At 39.9% G+C, this 18,568-nt stretch overlaps 2 protein-coding genes across 6 annotated transcripts; one reads left to right on the forward strand and one right to left on the reverse strand.

Annotated features, from left to right (window-relative positions):
• Positions 1–199: 199 nt before the first annotated feature.
• On the reverse strand, positions 200–14,860 carry sclt1 (sodium channel and clathrin linker 1). 4 transcript variants are annotated; one of them, XM_041037078.1, is made up of 22 exons: positions 14,838–14,860; positions 13,751–13,798; positions 12,658–12,716; positions 12,339–12,391; positions 12,117–12,189; positions 11,738–11,793; positions 11,187–11,322; positions 9,497–9,619; positions 9,245–9,310; positions 8,392–8,462; positions 8,194–8,284; positions 7,762–7,853; positions 7,284–7,461; positions 6,983–7,081; positions 4,740–4,811; positions 4,497–4,571; positions 4,207–4,349; positions 3,793–3,985; positions 2,335–2,531; positions 1,527–1,605; positions 678–773; positions 200–541 (listed from the first exon to the last, which is right to left on the reverse strand). In XM_041037078.1, exons 2-22 carry the CDS (start codon positions 13,782–13,784, stop codon positions 482–484), a joined length of 2,046 nt encoding a protein of 681 aa, XP_040893012.1. In that variant the 5' UTR covers positions 13,785–13,798; positions 14,838–14,860; the 3' UTR covers positions 200–481. The 4 variants fall into 4 exon arrangements, with proteins under 4 accessions (XP_040893012.1, XP_040893011.1, XP_040893010.1 ...); XM_041037077.1 differs by lacking the exon at positions 14,838–14,860 and adding an exon at positions 14,030–14,253; XM_041037076.1 differs by lacking the exons at positions 13,751–13,798; positions 14,838–14,860 and having other exon boundaries at positions 12,658–13,721.
• c4h4orf33 (chromosome 4 C4orf33 homolog) lies at positions 14,335–18,300 on the forward strand. 2 transcript variants are annotated; one of them, XM_041037080.1, is made up of 6 exons: positions 14,335–14,686; positions 15,039–15,232; positions 16,482–16,542; positions 16,647–16,698; positions 16,787–16,986; positions 17,544–18,300. In XM_041037080.1, the coding sequence occupies exons 2-6, from the start codon at positions 15,052–15,054 to the stop codon at positions 17,638–17,640; spliced, it is 591 nt and encodes a 196-aa protein (XP_040893014.1). In that variant the 5' UTR covers positions 14,335–14,686; positions 15,039–15,051; the 3' UTR covers positions 17,641–18,300. The 2 variants fall into 2 exon arrangements, with proteins under 2 accessions (XP_040893014.1, XP_040893015.1); XM_041037081.1 differs by lacking the exon at positions 14,335–14,686 and adding an exon at positions 14,719–14,812.
• The last annotated feature ends 268 nt before the right edge of the window (positions 18,301–18,568 follow it).

Raw genomic sequence — 18,568 nt, forward strand, 5'->3', positions numbered from 1 at the left:
GGTTTACGGTTTCCTAGCAACAAAATTCTGTCCCGGCATGCAACGCAACCACACAAAGGCACGCTACTGGTTTTGAGTTTTCATCAGGAGTTTTCTTTTCTTTTGAGACAGAGGAACCAAATGCAATCAAGTACATGTCACATAAGAGGTATTTAATTCCAATAAACCTCTATACCTATAAATACAATAAAGACAACAGTGCATTTTGAATGTGTTTATTATTATTATTAATATTATTATTATAAAAAAGTTAATTTTACACAATACATCACACATCTTTTCATCCTGACAAGTAAAATTCACCAGAGAATTTTTGGAGCAACATTAGTGTATAAAATTGAAACATGTTGCTGCCATTAAATCACTTGATCATTGACAAGAACATTGCTCTCAAATGCCTTTGGCCAAAATGCTGATATCAAACTGACAAAAAGAACAAAGTGCTACACGATTTTTCCTATATCACAGTGACAAGTAACCATTATACAGTGTCTGGATCAACTGTGGCTGTTTTCCTTTTCTGCGATGCCAGTATATTCAACTGTTAAAAAAAATGGTACAAGAGATAAATAAGTTCAGTATTCAATCAGATAACAAGGAAACAGGAAGAGTACATATCTTTCCATGTAAGAGTCACACCATGACACCACATCCCTACACAGGGCACATACCCATACCTGTTGTGTAGCAGTAGTTGCCCTTTGTTCAGCTTGTGTCAGTCGTCTCTGGAGACGACTCGTCTTCTCTTGATACTCTGCAAGCTGCCTCTCATACTGCACAAACACACACACAAACACCAAGTAGTTACATGAAAGTTCCTGAGTTAAAGCTTTTATTTTCAATGCACTCAAGAACCACGGAATACATAGTGCAATTATCACTATCTATTATCACAGGCATACTTTTCTGGCTGGTGTTCACAGATGTGGGCATCAGATTGAAAAACAAGCAGAAACTGTCCGTGAATCTTTCTATTATTAATTAGCATCGTTCCTTTGCTTCTGAACTTGCTTCAGTTCATTGCACATTGTCTGATTGTATGAATTAGGCCAAGAATCACAGATGTCTGCTAGCTCCCGTCATTTTCATCACAATTATTTCATCCCTTTTGCAAATAAATATGTATTATTTGTCATGTACAGGCAGTACAAAGTTGTTGCACAGCCTGGACTGCATAAAGTTAAACTTTTCCCAACTCTCTTTGTCAAGCTGCACGATGCCACTTGCTAATGTTGCAGTTTTCCGGTAAAATGCCTCATGCTTGTTGCCTTTTTTTAACCTACTTGTCTGAGTGCAATTACAAAGGAGGCCTGACATTTGCAGAAGCTAACATTAGCTGAAAAGGTGCAACAAAAGGAACAGCAAAAGTCAACTCCTCCCATCAGGTAGAAGACAGCGTCCTACTCAGCAGGACAAACATCTTACACTTCCCCTTAAAAAACAGTATTTTTGAGGATTGTTCACCATCTCATCTTAGTAAATTCTTCAGTACAAGAAATAAAGTGGTGTGTATCTGTTGCACATACCTCAGCAATGGTACTATGGTCAGTTTCAAGCTGCATCTCTAGCTCGTGTGAACGCTGCTTCTGCCGATTCAGTTCTGCCCTGAAATAGACATTTAAAAAAACAAGAAAAAAAACGATAAGAGCCGAGCTGCTTCTCACAGAGACACAAAGACATTTATAAAGCTTTATTTTCAAGTGTTTCAGCATGTTCAATATTTCCAATACATCTCAGCGTAGTACAGCTGTCGCTGAGGGCAAAACAACTCCAAGTGGTAAGTCAATTTTTGTTTCAACTGTTATCAAAATCTCTGGTGCTCCACCTTAGCTGTTGCTTACTCTTTGATCCAGTGTTTGTGATAAAACTCACAATAAAAAAACAGTCCTTAGGCAGTGAGGTATCAGAAGGATTGTTTTCTTATTCAATAAAGACACTGTTCCATTTTAAACAGTATTGTATTAAATATTAATTAATACATTTCATCTTATTTAAAATAGTCTCACATGGGGGATCAGAACCTCTGGTGCCCAAACAACAGTCTATCAGTTACTAACTAGTTTCCATTAGACTGGTTATCTTTGTATGCTTCATATTGCAGGGTGTATTTAGGCAGGAAATGTGTGCTCAGCCTGCTTGCTCTTTTTCAGCTCCACATTGCTTCACATTTATCTACACAAGGAAAATACCCAGTAAATCCACATTAATAACTGCTGTTAGATTAGGCAAATTTTTTCATTTATGTTCCCCGTCTACTTTAACATTCTCAGCTCATATTTCGTATCCTTCTCTCCTTTCTGCAGTAATATTAAATCTACCTTTACGAGCTCTTACTTGAGGTCTTTGATTTTAGTCTCGAAGGCCTGGACCAGGTTCTTGGCCTCTTCCTTCCAGCGCTGGGTGCTCTTCTGCTGTGCTGTAAGGAGACGTGTCAGATCAGCATTGGAGCTTCGGCTGCTCTCCTCCAGCTCCCTCACCCGTGCGTCGAGTCCCTGCTCCTTCAGGCTGTACTCCTGCTCCATCTGTGACACCTGGAGAGGGATAGCAGAGTGAGGAGGTTTGTGAATGGAACATCAGTTTATGGAAGCATGGCTTGTGTATGAACCATGTTTTTTATTGTCCATCTTTATCTGTCTTTAACTCCAGCCAACTTTCCCACCACCTATATCTATATAAGTATTTCTTCCAGTAATGTCTTTCCAGCTGTTAATCCAAATGGATGTCTCATAAACACTTCAGATCAGCAGCCTAAGCAAATACATTTTTCTTCCCCTGCAGCTTTCAATATCTCAACAGCTGTTAGATGTATTTCCATGAACTTTTTGTATATTAGACAGTAATGGTCCTTAGAGGATGAATCGCTCTGGCTGTGGTGATCCTGTCTTTACCCCTCTTGGCACCAACATAAGGTTGACTTTTCTGGCTTTTGCTGATGGATTTTAATTAAGATATTTATGGTACCCAGAACTGATGTTTCATTTAGTAGATGGACTGACCTCCTACTTTTCCGCCATGAGGCTAAAATTTGGTACATACATTCATGTTCCCCTCAGGAAGACTTGTAAGTAACGTTTCATCTAGTCACCGTCAAAATGTCAGTTTGTCCAACACTTTTGTTTATGACCTGATACCTGCAAAATGAATGGCATTCCCATCAGCCTCAGCTGTACTTTGTGTTTGTGCTAATTAGAAAATGTTAGCATGCTAACACACCAAGATAGACATGGTTTAGTTCTATTATATAGCAATGCCTAAAGCGTAGGATTGGATGGATCTGGGCTGGAAACCATGTAGGTACAGGTTTTTAAATGTAGAGGGTTGGGGGGCAAAGCCCTGGATGAGACTTTGACTTGACAAGATTTCAGCACCTCATTGGACAGGTTAATTAGAGTGCACATTGTGTCTGGAGCATGTATCACTACTGCAGCTCCACCACGTATGAGTGCCTGAACTTTTCTGTTTTGCAAATGTTCGTAGACTCTTAATCCTTGTTTTAATCTGCTTCTTGCAGTTCCCCTAACTTTATGGAAGAGCATTACTAAATCACTTGAATAATCCTTTAGCAGACTGTTCGTCCTCTGTGTCTATTCCACAGTCTTCCATTCTTCCTGTTCATCATTAATCATAGGTCGGCACTCTGCTCTAGCCTTGTATTGTTTCACCCACTGCAGTGTCATTTCGTTTACTACCAAACTCCATCTCCACTCTTATTTAAATTAGTCTTTTCTGGCTGTTCGTGCAGAGAGCACCTGTTTCTTCACTCCCTTCTGTTTCTATTTATTATTAAGTTACCTGTTGTTTGGCCTTCTTCTGGACCAGCAGGGTGGCCTTGCGCAGCTCATCCATCTCCCTGCGGAGCTGCAAGTTCTCCTGTTGCAGATGGAGCCGCTCCTCACTGACACTAACGCAGTCGTCCCGAGCTTCAGCCAGACAGCCCTGCAGCCGCCGCACCTCCTCCTGGCACCGGGACAGCTCCTCACTGTAGCTGCAGATGAATGGACAGATCAAGAGATCCAGAGAGAATGAGGAGAAAAAGACAGAGACACGAACAACATGCTATTTTCAAATTACCATTATAATTGGCAGCAGACAGAGCCACATGGGCAACATCCCCTGCAACTCTGAGTTGGATATGAGAGGGAATAGAGTAAAGGTGGAGAACTTAACTTACTGCCAATAATTCTAAGTATTCACTATTCCACTTACTCCATGTCCATTTTTTTTAGTTTGTTCTGGGTGCTTTGTAGCGTGAGGCTCATGTCTTCCTTCATTCTCTCTGCATTCAGACACCTCTGATGAAGGGCATCAATCTTCCTGAACTCTGGCTCTGCCCTGCCTTCCTTATACAACTAGAACAAAAACACCACAGGCAGCATTGAAACAATCAACAGCATGGTCTGAGTCAGTTCCATATAAACCATATAACCAAACACTGAACTGTGGATATAGCTTTAGCAGATTCTCTCTTGTGGTTTCACTGTTACTTTCAGAGATACCTTCTCCAGTTCCTCCTCTGCAGCTTTTCTCTCTCGCAGGGACCTTTCAATCTGAGACTCTTTATCTGCACACTCCTAAACAAAGAGGTAGAGAGAGAGAGAGAGAGAGAGAGAGAGAGAACAAGGAGAGTCAAGAAAAGGGAAGGTTGGAGACAGAATGAAAAGATGAGTAGACAGGTAGAGACTAAAAAAGGATTTTGTGTGATTTTGAAAGGAATTTGTCCTTAGCGGACAAGTTCTTACCAGCTGCAGCGCAGACAGCTCCTCGGCCATACGGTGGATTTGAACGTTGCACTGCTTGCGTACATTTTCCACCTGTTATAGATAAAGTCACACAGCTCAAATATGGGCAATGACTACAGGGATCTGAGGAGTGTAATTGCTTTTTATTTTTCTTTCAGTTAGATAGACAGTAACTTTTATTCAACAAAAAAAGAAGATACTTGAGTTGGAGACTTAGCAGCTTAAGTTTAAAAGTTGAGTTGAAGCATATGTGAGGAAAGTTATCTATATCCAGACTTGTGACTGGGCAGCACTTTCAGATTAATAAAATCACCTCAACATTTCCAGTCCACACCTTTAAGTCTGTGAGGATTTTCTTTGTGGAGCATGTTTTAGGATGGAAGTATTCCAATGTACCAAGGAGCATTTGCCTTTAATACTTATAACCTTGTAATGATTTTACTGACTTGAAAAACTTTTGATTTGCATTTTCAAAATAGTTTAAAGGAAGAAGAGAAATATTACTATAGCAATGTTGCAGAGTATTGTTTGTAATCTGTATAGTCTTAGTATTGTTGTAGTGCACTATGCTGTCCTTGTATTTCAATAAATACCAGATAACTTAAGATATCATAAGATAGTAGCCTTCAAGTGGCTCATTTACAATGTATTATTTCTGAAAGGATTTATTTTACAAATTTAATTTATGTGTAAGAAGTCATGCTAGCTTCTGTCGGTCTGGTGGTCGTGGATTTCAGATGCTGACTGTGCAATGTCAACATCCCCGGTTCAGGTCCACCTTTGTTGCATCTCTCTTTCCTGATTTCCTGTCACCTCTGTACTGTCTCCTATCAAAAAAAGGCAAAATGCTCCCCAAAATAGTCAGTGATAATGAAAGGCGAAATTCACAACACTATACTATTTTCAGGCTGTTGTATGTACCGCTAGATCCGTGCAAGGAAATTAAACATCTTCAGGAAATCAAATAGATTAAGTCTGCTGGCTTGCATTTTTCTTCTTCATTACCTCTATGGGAGTGTTTCCAATGTTTGAATAGTGAGAAACAACTGTCAGGACTGTGTGGCATATGACCTACATTAATGTGCGTTCCTGTGTGGCTGCACAAGATGCAAACAAAAAAGGGGTCCCACTCTTAAAAACACGCCTACATCGCGCTGCTAATGGTCAAAATACTGCAGGGTTCTTTTAAGATCACGTTTCTATTTTTGGAAACTCCACCCCTCATGCATTACTGCCTGAGTGGTACTTAAGTCTTCAGGTAAGTCTGACTAGCAGTGTAAGCAGTTTGGGGATTAATTCTTCATTACACATACTTATGTCAACACTGAATGGCTTTAAATGAAGATGAGAGAGAGAGGAGATTAAGGTGAAAGAAAACTGCCTCACTTTGGCTGCGATGTTTAACCTTAACCTCCAACTCCATGACAAAATTACCTGGAAGTTAAAAAGGCATAGGCAAGGTAAGGTCCCTAATTTACACAAGGTCTTACACATCAACAGCTAATCTCTAAAATATCATCTTCTGCTGAAGGCCAGCGAGAGACTAAGATGACAGGCAGCAATGCAGTCATACTAGGCCTCATTAACAGGATTAAGCAGTTGAAAGGACTGATGAAGAAGACCCATTAATAGAGCATTAATCACCATGTCCCTGACTGAGGTTAGGCAGGAGGAAAGAGCAGTGATTTGCTTCTGGCTTAGTAGGTCATGTGTTTAAAAATAAATAAATAAATAAATAATACCAGGGCTGAGGAACTGGCACAGCTGGAGGTTGTGCTCTAATTTAAATCATAAATTCTGTGGTTTCTTTTATTTTTATGAATATTTATTTCTTTGAGTTAGTATACAGAGTTGGCACCAAAAATATTTGGTGTCATTCAGTGCTTGATATGATATCCACTATATAGCACAGCTGTAGTTTAGATCAGATAAAGTACCTGTTGGGCTGGAAAATATTTTTTCTTCTTCTTTTCTTTCTTTTTCTCTCAGTATTGCGGAGGATGTCAGTGATATTGAAATGAAGATACATTCAGAAGCTTAAAAGCAGATATTAGCTACACGCAAATAACATGGGGGGCATTTAGTGGAATAAGCTGTGGCTTGTGAAATATTTTGTAACTGATGACCAAATAGATTGTAAAGCCTACTGCAGACAGCTACCATTCTGTCTAAGAGTTTCAGTGTTAACTTCTGCAGAAACACCCCCCCAGTTCTTGCTCAGAGAGCCATGCAAAACTCCCCACCTCTTTTCTGGTGCGGACTGCAGCGTCCTGGATCAGCTGTTTGATGGCCTCCTTTGTCTTCTCTAGCTCTTCCAACCTCTGTTTCTCTCTTAACAAGGCCTGAAGGGAGAGGGTAGAGGCAGACACAGATACGCATTTCAGTGGGCAAAGTTTTATAGTGCTGAAGGGATGCAGCCACTTGTCAGATGATAGTAGAGCTTAACAGGCGGAGGGGAAGGCTCGGTCAGTGAAAACGGTTAAAACAAAGGGGGAAGGGACAGAGTAATAAAGGAAGAGACAAAGACAGAGTGACTATGGTCACCTGGTCCTTCTGCAGTGTAGCCTCCTCGGCGACCTGAACGCTCTCTCTGACTTTGGCCAGGGCCTCATACTTCTCTTCTTCTAAGGTGGTGCAACGTGATTGGAGTTCCCCCAACTTTCTCTCCCACACAGTTTGCTCTCTGCGAAAGGACTCTGCCTCCTGAGATGAGGCCTTCAGTCTGGCAATGGAGAAAAGGTGTGAGTACCAGCAGCAGGGGGACAGACAGGGAACAGACCCATATAACTCCACGAATTCAAACATAAAAAACTACCATAAGTTTAACTGCTGTTTTTGTTGAAAGTCACTTTGAAAAACAGAATGTGCTGTGATCATGTGTAGATTGTGATCTAGACCCACTTCCAAAACACGCTGAGATTCCTCAAATTTCACTAATAATTTACACTAATTAAAATACTACAGTGTCAGAAGAGACTGGAGGAGTGCTTAAAGGTGAAGCAGCAGTTTAACATGTGCTCACCTGGCCTCTAGCTGGCTCAAGGCCGTCTGTAGCTGTTGGAGCCGTCTGTCTGCCGCTTCCTCTCGGCTCTGAGCCTCTGCAGCATGCTCCTCCTAAATGCATACACGCATGGCTGTCAGAGCAAGGTTGTAAGAAACCAGGATTTTCATTGCCAATTATTTACATGGATTCATTGCTTTGTTAAAAAAAACATCTGAAATTATAAAAGGTAGCCATGATAACCCAAAGTGATGCCCAATAGCCAAAACAAACAAAACCCAACATTCTTTTCATAGTGATTGACGCACAGAATCAACTGATGAACCCCAGTATGTGTTCATTATGACATGTCCTGATCAAGCTCTCCATTACCTTCCCCGGTCCCATTAGGTGGACAACCAAATTTCTTTTGCAATACAATTTTTATTCTACGCATTCTTTTCCTTCCCTCACCCGTCTGTGCATCTGATCCTGGACATTCTGCACCAATTTGGTCATCTCATCCACTTTGGCTGTGGCTGTCCTCAGTTCAGCCTTGGCTTGCCTACAGTAGGAGAGGAGAGAGAAAATAATAGCTCAAGTAAATAACAACATAGAGAACCAGCTGCCATTTTGAATTTTATAGCGGCCTTATTTGGCCAGCTTAGTCACCTGAGCTGGCTGTGGAGCTCCTCCATCTCTGTGCTCTGCTCTGTCACTGTCTTCAGGAACTGCTGGTTAGTCTGTGTGTGGCAAGAAAGACAAGACTGCCATTTGTGTGGCATGACTTCAAATACACACTTCAAACTTTATCTCAAAACCAACTTTCCCTAAAACGTCTCTCTCCAAACTGTGTAAGTCCTTATAGATCAACCCCTAAGGAGCCTGTGTCACTCATCCACTGCTACAAAGTCAATCGTTCCCACATACAGTGACTGAAAAAAGCTGCTTGTATGAGAAGTCAGAAAAAAAGGCTTGCCCTCTCATTAAAAATGCATCAGATGGGTATAGTATTACTCTCTCCTCACACACTGTATTGTGTCCAAAGTGAGCACCAGGTATACATGTGTGTGTTCATGGGTTCTTGAGAGAATAAGCAAAATTTGCTGTGTGTCTTAATCTCCAAGTAAAGTTGAGCGTCACTCAGGTTAGCTGTCTCTCTAAATAGAGTCGAAACAGATCGGCGCTGGAAGTATGTATCGTTGACTATAAGTGAAAGAGAGAAAGAGAAAGAGAAGGGGAGAGGGAGAGAGAGAGAGAGAGAGAGAGAGAGAGAGAGAGAGAGAGACTAGTGCTGTGAAAAAAATAAAAGCTTAGGTAGTTAGAGGATTACCGAGCAAGCTGACAGTCCATTATGCAACCAAGACAGTTCTGGCTGACTACCAGAGTGATTTCGAAACCAATTTACTTAGTTACAAGATTAATTATTAAAGCAAGGTTCATTTTGGAAAAGTGCACACCATTTCGATCCCATGGCTAATTAGGAGGCAATAATTTAACACACTTTTAATTAACCGTCACTTACCGATTCCAGGTTCTGATTGGCTACTTGAAGTTTGTGTGAGTGCTGCTGGAACTGAACAAGCTGATCCTGTGACGGAAAAAAGGGATATTCAATAAAAATTAACCACTTGTAATTACCTCATGCTTAAATCAAGCATTAACTGAGGCCAAACTGATCTAATTAACCTTATTCCTATAATAATGGCTCCATCTAGTGGTGAAACGATGTTCTCATAATTTGCTGGCTCTTCGTGTTACAGTGGGAATACTGAACCTTGAGCTGCTGTCTCTGAGCATCGTGGATCTGTCCGTCAGAGATGGTTTTCTGGTAGACCTGCTGGAGGCGGTCCAGCTCCTGGGCTGCCGTCTGCCACAGCTCCATGGCCTGCGCCCGCTCCTAAGCATATACACGTAAAAATGAACACGCACACACTCGTCAACGTATTTATGGATTCTAAAGAAATTGTTGCTTTCTTTCTCCGAGATACATGAGAAGAACAACATCAAACACCTTTGTGCTTTGTAAAGACAGACAGTGGAAGGACTCAGACAGAGAGAAATAATGCCTTCTAACCAGTTCCAAAATTGTCTTACTCTCAGGTTGTATCGTGTTGGCAAGTGAGCGAGTCTACACCAAACCCAAAAATCACCTGGGTTTTATCCAGTTATGAGTGTGTGCAAAAATGGCAACTTCATTGTAAGGGCAGTGCTGTGTCGAGCCACAGGGACCAGCTGTAATAGCTTTAATAGCTCAGTGCATGAGCTAACTGGGACTGACTAACTGCAAGGGGTGGGGGTTGATTACATATGCTCACAACTAATGCTAGTTTTGCATTTGTCTAGAATGTTAATGCAGATTAATAACTTGGCTGTGACCCAAATGAAAGGTACACAAAGCAGATAAAAGCTGAACGAAAAATCTCTAAATGTAGATATATGACACAACGCGCTAATTAGCATACGCATGACTCCATCGTGTCACTGGACCTGGTTTTGAAATAAAGTTGCTAAAAAAGGGTCTGAAAAGTTGGTAAATCTAGCGACAAAGACATTAAGTTAGTAACACTACCCTTAATCACCCCTCTGATGACATGACAGAAACTGTTCCAAATCATTTTGAAAGAGCCAACAGGAAAACTTCAGCACTCAGGTGCATTTTACACAGTCCAGCCAAAACAGAGGCAAAAAAAGACGGTTTGTCTGTAGTGAGCACAAGTTGGAATACCTGACTACCCAGTAAACTATAATGTGTTGTTTTTTTGTTGCTGCACATGTAAAACACACAAGATACAACATGTAAATATAACAATTTAAAATCACCTTTGACAAAGCTAGAGGGGCTAGTTCCCCCGCTCACTACTGAATGCACAGAGATAAAATTATACTGACTCTCTAATCTAACTTGCAGTAACTCCAATTGTACACAGCACCCAGCTGCAGCAAATTCAGTTTACTATCATATATGACAAAGTAAAGCAAATCCTCAGACTGAAAAGCTTCAGCCATAGAGTGTGTGGCATACTTGAAAAATTACTTAAATGATCATACTCAAATTTTTGCACATTAATTTTCTACTGAGGTTTGAATGGAGGTTTAAATGGCCATCTCCCTCCATCCCTGCCTTGTCTGCTTTTCTTTCTCTCTTTCACTGACTACAAACATGAAAATGCAAGTTTTGCTGTGTGAAGACAAAGTAACATATGCAATGCATCATTAAAAATTACAGCACCTCACGTTTCTGGCAAAAATAGACCTGCCGTGTAAAGATAGCAGACACAGACCCAGTGGACACACAGCCAGAACACAATGCAGCCGGGTGGTGTGTACCCTGGCCGTAAGACAGCAAACAAGTGTATTTCATGCAGCATTTTCTTATGCACCACTACAAATAATATCCATATTATAAGCACATAACTGTAATAGTGGACTTAATCTACAAAGATTTAGACATCACATATGCAGACCTGTTCAGACAGCTGGACCTGTTCTTGGAGGTTTTTGATGACTGCTTCCTCCTCCAGTGTGCTGCCCTCCACTCCTGAACCCACAGGCAGAGCATGCAATTGCTTCTCAACAGACTCCCTCAGCTCCGCATGCAGCCTGGGAAAGATGGGGGTTGATAATGAGGGCTGTTATCAAAGGGGTAATTCATAGAAATAGTTTTAAATTTGGAGATAGTTTTTGATGTTAAATAAAACACCACAACCTTGATTACTGTTTATCGAGCATTTAATCTGGCTATAATGTAAATGACCTAGGTGCCTTGATTACCAACAAAGAACTAATTACCAAACAAATTAACACACTACTCACTGTAAGCTTATTTAGTCTGGGACACACAATTACAATTATAGTCAATCAATGTATAATAATTTAATTTAGAAAATAAAATATCTGATACTCTCTAATGGCATCTCTCATAAAGGAAAAGTTTGGTTGATACGGACTGATGTGATACATCTGTACTATTGTCTAATATTGTGTTACAACTCTTCCTGTGTTGAGACAAGTAGACCTTTCGTTCTCCTTGACAACCCTCTCCAACTTCACTTTGACATCTGCCATCATCGCCTGTTGATTTTAACAAGCAGAAAAATTAAAAACATTTTAGGGCACCTGAATCAAGTTTGAGCCCAGATTTGCACATTTGAAAAGCAACACATGACTAATACAATAGTGGGGATGTCAAGATCAAGATATATTCATCACACAGGTCTGTCTTTTTCCAAGAGCTTACAGTTATACAATCCCATTACATCAACATATATCTGGAGTATATTTACAACATTTCAGAAGATGAAGTTAAGACATTTCCCATGTTTTTGAGTTTGAGCACCATTTCATTTCACTGTCAGAACTGAGTTTGTGTGCCCCATTGTTTCAATGTTTCTCACCTGGTATCTCTGCAGCTGCTCAGTCATTTCATCCATGTGCCGATCATACTCTGCTATCAGAGGAGCCATTATACTGTAACACAGATGGATGATGTCACTTGAGGAAAGAAATATTTGCTGTCCAGTGCATCCCTATCAAGACAAGGCTGTTTTCCCTGTAACTCGGACTTACAACAAGAATACGTTCACGGTCATATGAGAAATGGTTTTGTCATGCCTGACCTTCTGTCTGAGATCCAGGGCGCAGGAGACTCGGCCCGCCGTGCCTCCTCAACCTGATGGGCATAAGAAAAGCAGGTGGAGAGGGTTACCATAATGGGGTTGGACAATGGTAATTAATTATACTAAGTGCTTTTTCTTTGCTTACTTATTAATTAAAATGTCCATACATGTACGAAGTGTGTTGTTGAAAAACTTTCTGATAAAATAAAATATATAAACACAAGATGTTTATTGAACATAGCAAATAATGAGTTAAAAATTTTTTTAGTTAAGCTAAATCTTTGTCATTTTATAGAGGTTTATGATGATCCCTTTTTACCTGAGATGATGTGGGCTGCCCGTGTTGATACTGGCTGAGAGCAGAATTTAACCTGTGTACTGAAAACAAACATATACAAGTATATGTACAAGTAAGCATACATACTAAATTATTCAGAGGTGGCAAGTTTTCAGTTTCCACACCAAACTGCACAATTTTGAAAATGCAACCTTTCACAAATGGGATCCTACCTGTGCCGTTCACCAATTAGGTTTAGTTAAAGAAGAAAAACATCAAACAGCAAACATCTTGAACACATCATGGACATACTGCATCTTTGCCAAAACTTAGGTTAGAAATTAGTCTTATTCTGAACTTTTAAAAGATGAGAAAAAAATTATACAGAGGTCACACATGACAGTGTATGAGGTCGTACAATGTTAAGTAAGAAAGAAAGCAGCAAACAAGATAGGTGGAGAAACAGAATGGGACACTTGTGAGAAGAACCCAGCAAAGCAGAAAAAGAAAAACACAAAGATATGAAATCATGAGAGACCTTCTAGGTAAGAAAGTGGTCGTAACCAACCCAAAAATCTGAGCGTGAGCATCTAATTCTACTTTTATGCAGCCATAAAAGCATATTGATCAAAATTTTCAAGAGGTTTTGATGGGTTTCTTGGATTTGACACTATCATGAACAGCTTGCATAATACCAGATCAATACTGCAGTATCAGCAACTGGTCTTGGATACATCTTTTTTCTGAGTGTTCTGGATTGTATTCTGTGCTATCATTTAAAAGAGCACATTAACTATGATTTATATGTTTGTCATTTTAAGATTTTTGTCAGTTGTAGGAAAGATATAAGCAATTATAAGTTCTTAAGAAGGTTTACATTCACCACAAACTGAGGTCGATTTTAATATTTATTTAGGATGATTTATGATGTACCTAGACATCATGAAGTGTTGAGCCGTCATGTTTGGGGCTAACACGGCCTCTCAGAGATGTCATACGGTCATGGTTGCTTATTTTAAATGTACAACTGTTTTTGCTCTCCATCTGAACACTTCAAGGTCATTTTAGGTTGGCCAGTTAGTATCCAGGTAGACCTGGTGATCTACAGGCGCTTAATTCTCTGATTTGTCCTTACCTTGATCACGCAAAAAGTCTACTTCTGCATCCATGCTGAGGGTGTGCTCTAAATAGAAACAAGACAGTTTGCGTTGGCAGGTTGAAAACGATCAACACTAACTCGCAAACTAAACATTAATAATAAAACAGAAGCAGCTACAACTTGTTCGCTCGTTCAATAATTAGTTGTTTTCAAAGTAACGTTTCAGTCCATTAGTTTAAAATCCATCTGTCAACAATACATGACTTGAGCTAACGACTTTACAAAGCTGCTAAAAACATTTATTAGCATAATTACCTGCGGTTACCTGGTGCAGCTAGGGGTTAGCTGGTACGGCTAATCAATCTCAGCTAAGCTTAGCAAACACAACCTGTATATCTGTTGAGCAAATGGCTGACTTGCAACACAACTCAGCTTATGCGTTATATAAATCTATTATCCTCCAGGTGGTAGTTTAAAATACAAAGTCATGAATGGACTTTTTGTTATAATCTTCAGTTCCGCCGTCCGTTTTAAAACAAACAAATAACAACCAATGATAACGAAGATGTGCTCCGCTGAAGTTGTTCCGTACAACACGGAGAAATAAAGGTTCCGCTCTGTATGGGGAACTACAGTCGGGAATATTTTGAAGGATGTGTCAGTTAAAGTTATCCAAACGTTTAGTTTCGGTTTGAGTAACGTTATCATATATGACGTTTTGGAAAGTGTAAACAGATTATGTCTTCACCACGGCTAGCTCGTCTGGTTAGTCTAAACGTAACATATGTACTGGTATAAAAATTTGCTGGATAGCTCTCGGTCAGCCGGTGACATGATTTGCCAACAGAATTAGATTTTGGTTATGAGCGCGTTATGCTAATGTTTCTGCTGGAAAATACCGTCGTCAGGTTAATTCGCCTGTTTGTCCAGAATCCAAACCTTTTCTAATCTGAAACCACAACCACATATCGAGTAAGTTCACTTTGACAGTTCCAAGTTTCTTCTGTTAGGAAGTCAAGTTTACTATCTTAACAGGTTATTGAGTAACAAAACTGTGATGGACATAAACTGATAACGAACTGCTTCAGCAGCCGAACAGTGAGTATATAAGGACATGACAAACCCAGCTGGTGCACAGTTGACAGTATTTTAGCCAGTGAGTCTTGGAAGCCTTTGACAACATGGGGGTAACTCGTAGACTACAGTTTATGACACTTATCCACATCCTGTTGTGCTGTGCAGCTCTGTAAGTTTGCAATGCATTGCTGCACTGTGTCACTGTGCAAACACACCAAACTTCATTCTAAATTCATTTTTCTTTCAGCCCTCGTACGGTAATGGAGTTTGCTATCCAGCACACCTGGGATAGCGATCCTGTGAATCATGACCCGATCAGGATCCTTTTCTCCCCTGGACAAGGAGGGCTGAAGATTGAGGTGTTTGGTCCCTTCTTCAATGACCCAGCAGCTCCTGCAGGGCCCCCCAGTCAGGCTTTCCCTGGACTATGGGATTATGAAGGTGGGTAAGAAGTTAGGAGCCTGGGCCCAGAGATGCTGTCTGTGGTACTGCACTAAACAGCTTTCTAGACATGTAAATACTGTTTAGATAAGAGCTTTTAGAGATTCATTGACAAATGCATGATGAATGTCTGCATATAAAGTGATTGTAAAAGTGTGATCTTAAAGAAGATAAAGTCAGTGTTTTAATGGAATGTGAAATGAAGTCACATTAGCAAACTGAATAACTAAAAGTACAATTTAAAAGAAACACCATTCATTTAATTAGCATTTTAAGTGTAATTGGCACAGAAAGTGTTTGTTTTATAACAACACATAATGAATTTTAAAATTATCACTTAATTTAATTAGTCACTTTATAACTTGTTTTTGTGTGGCTAGTTAAAAGAATAGTTTAACATTTTGGGAAATATGCTTATTGGCTATGAGCCTGATATCAGTCAGCTCACCTAATGCTAACTCTCAGCAAGAAGTGTGGCTCTCAAAATGTTGAACTATTCCTTTAACTGATTATAATTATCCAATAAGAAGTGTGGAATTATTTCAGTGATTCACTCCAGACTCCACAGTGTTGTTTCAAACCGAACTTTAGAAACTTCACAAAGGTCACATTTATGGCCTACTGTTATAGATTGCATGATGTTGTTCTGTGGTCCCCCCCCCCCCCCCCCCCCCCCCCAATAGTTGTAGTTATTATAACAATGTAATTTCAGTCATGAATTAGTGTGAAAGATGTAATTTTAGGATGCTCTGCAAGCTGAGATAAAATTATGACCATAGTCCAATGAGGTTTGAGAGACTAGGGACTATCTCTGTTTATGAGGCCATAATAGTAATTGCATCATCATTATTATGGTGACACAGCAATTAAACCTTGTAATGAGGTTGAGTAGTAACAATCCTATCTAATTGACCTTAAGTAAGTTCGATTTCTGGTTAATGAGCCCCACATATTTGGCCTCATTAATGTTAGTTATTAGATAGGAAACCAACCCCATTATAATCTAGGTAGATAATGAGCACGCTGCCAGGTTAGCGGGTGTGCTGGTCCTCATATCTCATTTGAAAGTTTATGTATCTCTTCCTTTTGCATAACATTGTTAAACTGTAACTTAAAATAAATGACTCAAATGATTTAATTATAGTTTTTTTTTCTCCCTGGAATAGGTGCTGATAAGGTTAATAACACCTTTTAAGCGTTAATCTAAGATTAAGTATCTTATCTTTATGTTTTTTCTTCATCTCCTCAGTTGTTGAGTCCTTCTTCCTTGACAGTACTACAGAAAATTACCTGGAAGTGGAGCTTTGTCCGTAAGTACAGATCTAAGCTGTTGTACCATCCATGCCTGTGGCCACATGTTTATAGACAGTACACAGTACAACAATGAGACATCTTTTCTGTGTTTTCATTTTAGACATGGACAACACCTGATATTATTGCTGTCAGGAGTCGGCCAAGCATTCCTGGTACGCAGACATCAAGGGAGTTATTGAGGGGACTTTTCTGTATTAGCTGATAAGTATTTCTTACTTTTCTCCTTATTTTTTTCTCCAGCAACAATTGCCTATGGTGTTTAATGCCACAATCAAAGGGAACAGGTGGATGGGTGAGGCTCTTGTCCCCTGGTCGTACTTCCCTCCTAACGTTAACAAGATGAACTCCTACGCCATCCATGGCTCCGGAGAGAAGCGTACATATGAGGCTCTCTACCCCATTCCAAAGGCAGAGATAGTAGAAGGCCAAAAACCCAACTTGTGAGTATGCTGACTCCTATGTGTACAGTTGTTTGAGGTCATGTAGGTCAACTACACAGACATTGTTTTGTTTTGAAGGGAAGTAGCAGCAGTTTAGTAGACTGTAAAAAACAAGAAGTTGAGAAAACTAGAAGGTGCAAGGCAATATAACCCTGGTGACATGTTCTACGTTACTTTCTCACACTCACAAACTGTCTCCCTCCAGAGCCACAGAGGACATTACACAAGTGTTTTCACAGGCTGAGTAATACTTCTTGTGATGAGTAAACTGATCTTTATGTGTAAAATCTGTGGAGTGCCCCTTTAAGTCAGACTTATAAGTGTTCGAAGGACAAGCTTGGATGCAAGGAAGTATTGGCACGTCCACTTTTTTAATAACTTGCACTTTTTAGATTTGTGAGGTGGTAGCCAGGACCTGAGTAGATAATTACAGTCAAAAAATGACATGCACAGCTAATGTATGTATGCATGTGTGGGTTTTATGCATCCTATATTAAATTCTCTCTCTCACTCTCTCTCTCTCTCTCTCTCTCTCTCTCTCTCTCTCTCTCTCTCAGCCATCGGCTGGAGTATTTCCAAAACTTCCGCCTGCAAAGCATCATGGGACAAGACTGGGTCCAGCCAGAGTCTGATCTGTGGAGAGGAAAACCCTGACCCTTTTAAAAACACTCCCTTTTTCCACTCTCTCTCTCTTTTCCTCTCTCTTGCACACACAGGCACGCACACACACACTTACACACGATGGCAGCAGGGCAATAGTACAAACACTCGTTGTCTGGGAACAGAGGACAATCAATCTTTATTAGTTAATGATGTCAAATGATATGACAAGAAATATGTTATCAGCTTGTCAGAGCGTATTAGCCTTCACACACATTCATGCGAGCACACAGGCACACAGACACCACAGGCTATTGGACGTCACCTGATATTGCCTTGGCACAGTGTGACCTACAGCAGTTATACTGTGGATGGTGGCAAAGACTGCTCACTTTGACCTTCAGCTCCCGTGTAGCCTGTGCTTTTTGCTTCAGTGACATAAACACAGCAACAACCATACACACACCATTGAAGTAAAAAAAATCAGTTCTTCTGAAACATATGCTAGAGCTTTTGAATCAGCGCTGTACTGTCATTTTCAATCATTCCACTACTTCTTATTGATTTCCTTGTACAATTAGCTACGTTTACAAATGCTGGTGAAGTGTATTGTCATTTCTTTTCTCTGTGATTGTTTGACAAATGTCACCTTAATTGTATTTCTGATATACTGTTATGTTTCAGTGCTATGTCTATTAAAGTCATCATCATTCATTATTTTTGGGAAATATTCTTTTTTGGCTTCCTTGCTGAGAGTTAGATAAGGAGGTTGCAGCGGTGGAAGAAGCATTCAGATCATTTATTACATAAACGTACAACCATGTAAAACTGTTCAAATATACCAGTAGAAGTCCTGCATTCGAACTCCTGCTTAAGTCAAAGCAGATAAGTATTATCAGCTAAATGTAATCTAAGTAGAGAAATTGCTTCTGTGGCTGATATTATATATGACATTATTAGATTTTTATTATAGCTTTTTACT

The sequence above is a fragment of the Toxotes jaculatrix genome, chromosome 4 (assembly GCF_017976425.1).
Source record: "Toxotes jaculatrix isolate fToxJac2 chromosome 4, fToxJac2.pri, whole genome shotgun sequence".
NCBI lineage: Eukaryota > Metazoa > Chordata > Actinopteri > Toxotidae > Toxotes > Toxotes jaculatrix.

Bases quoted from the DNA above. Each gene is read 5' to 3' on its own strand.
- sclt1 (XM_041037076.1), bottom strand. From the start codon at position 12,756: ATGCTTACTTGTACATATACTTGTATATGTTTGTTTTCAGTACACAGG. The intron at 12,190-12,338 runs GTCAGGCATGAC...TCTGTGTTACAG, and splicing joins CCCTGGATCTCAGACAGAAG to TATAATGGCTCCTCTGATAG. The intron at 11,323-11,737 runs GTCTACTTGTCT...CATCTTTCCCAG, and splicing joins GTTGTCAAGGAGAACGAAAG to GCTGCATGCGGAGCTGAGGG.
- c4h4orf33 (XM_041037080.1), top strand. From the start codon at position 15,052: ATGGAGTTTGCTATCCAGCACACCTGGGATAGCGATCCTGTGAATCAT. The intron at 16,543-16,646 runs GTAAGTACAGAT...TTTTCATTTTAG, and splicing joins CTGGAAGTGGAGCTTTGTCC to ACATGGACAACACCTGATAT. The intron at 16,987-17,543 runs GTGAGTATGCTG...TCTCTCTCTCAG, and splicing joins GAAGGCCAAAAACCCAACTT to CCATCGGCTGGAGTATTTCC.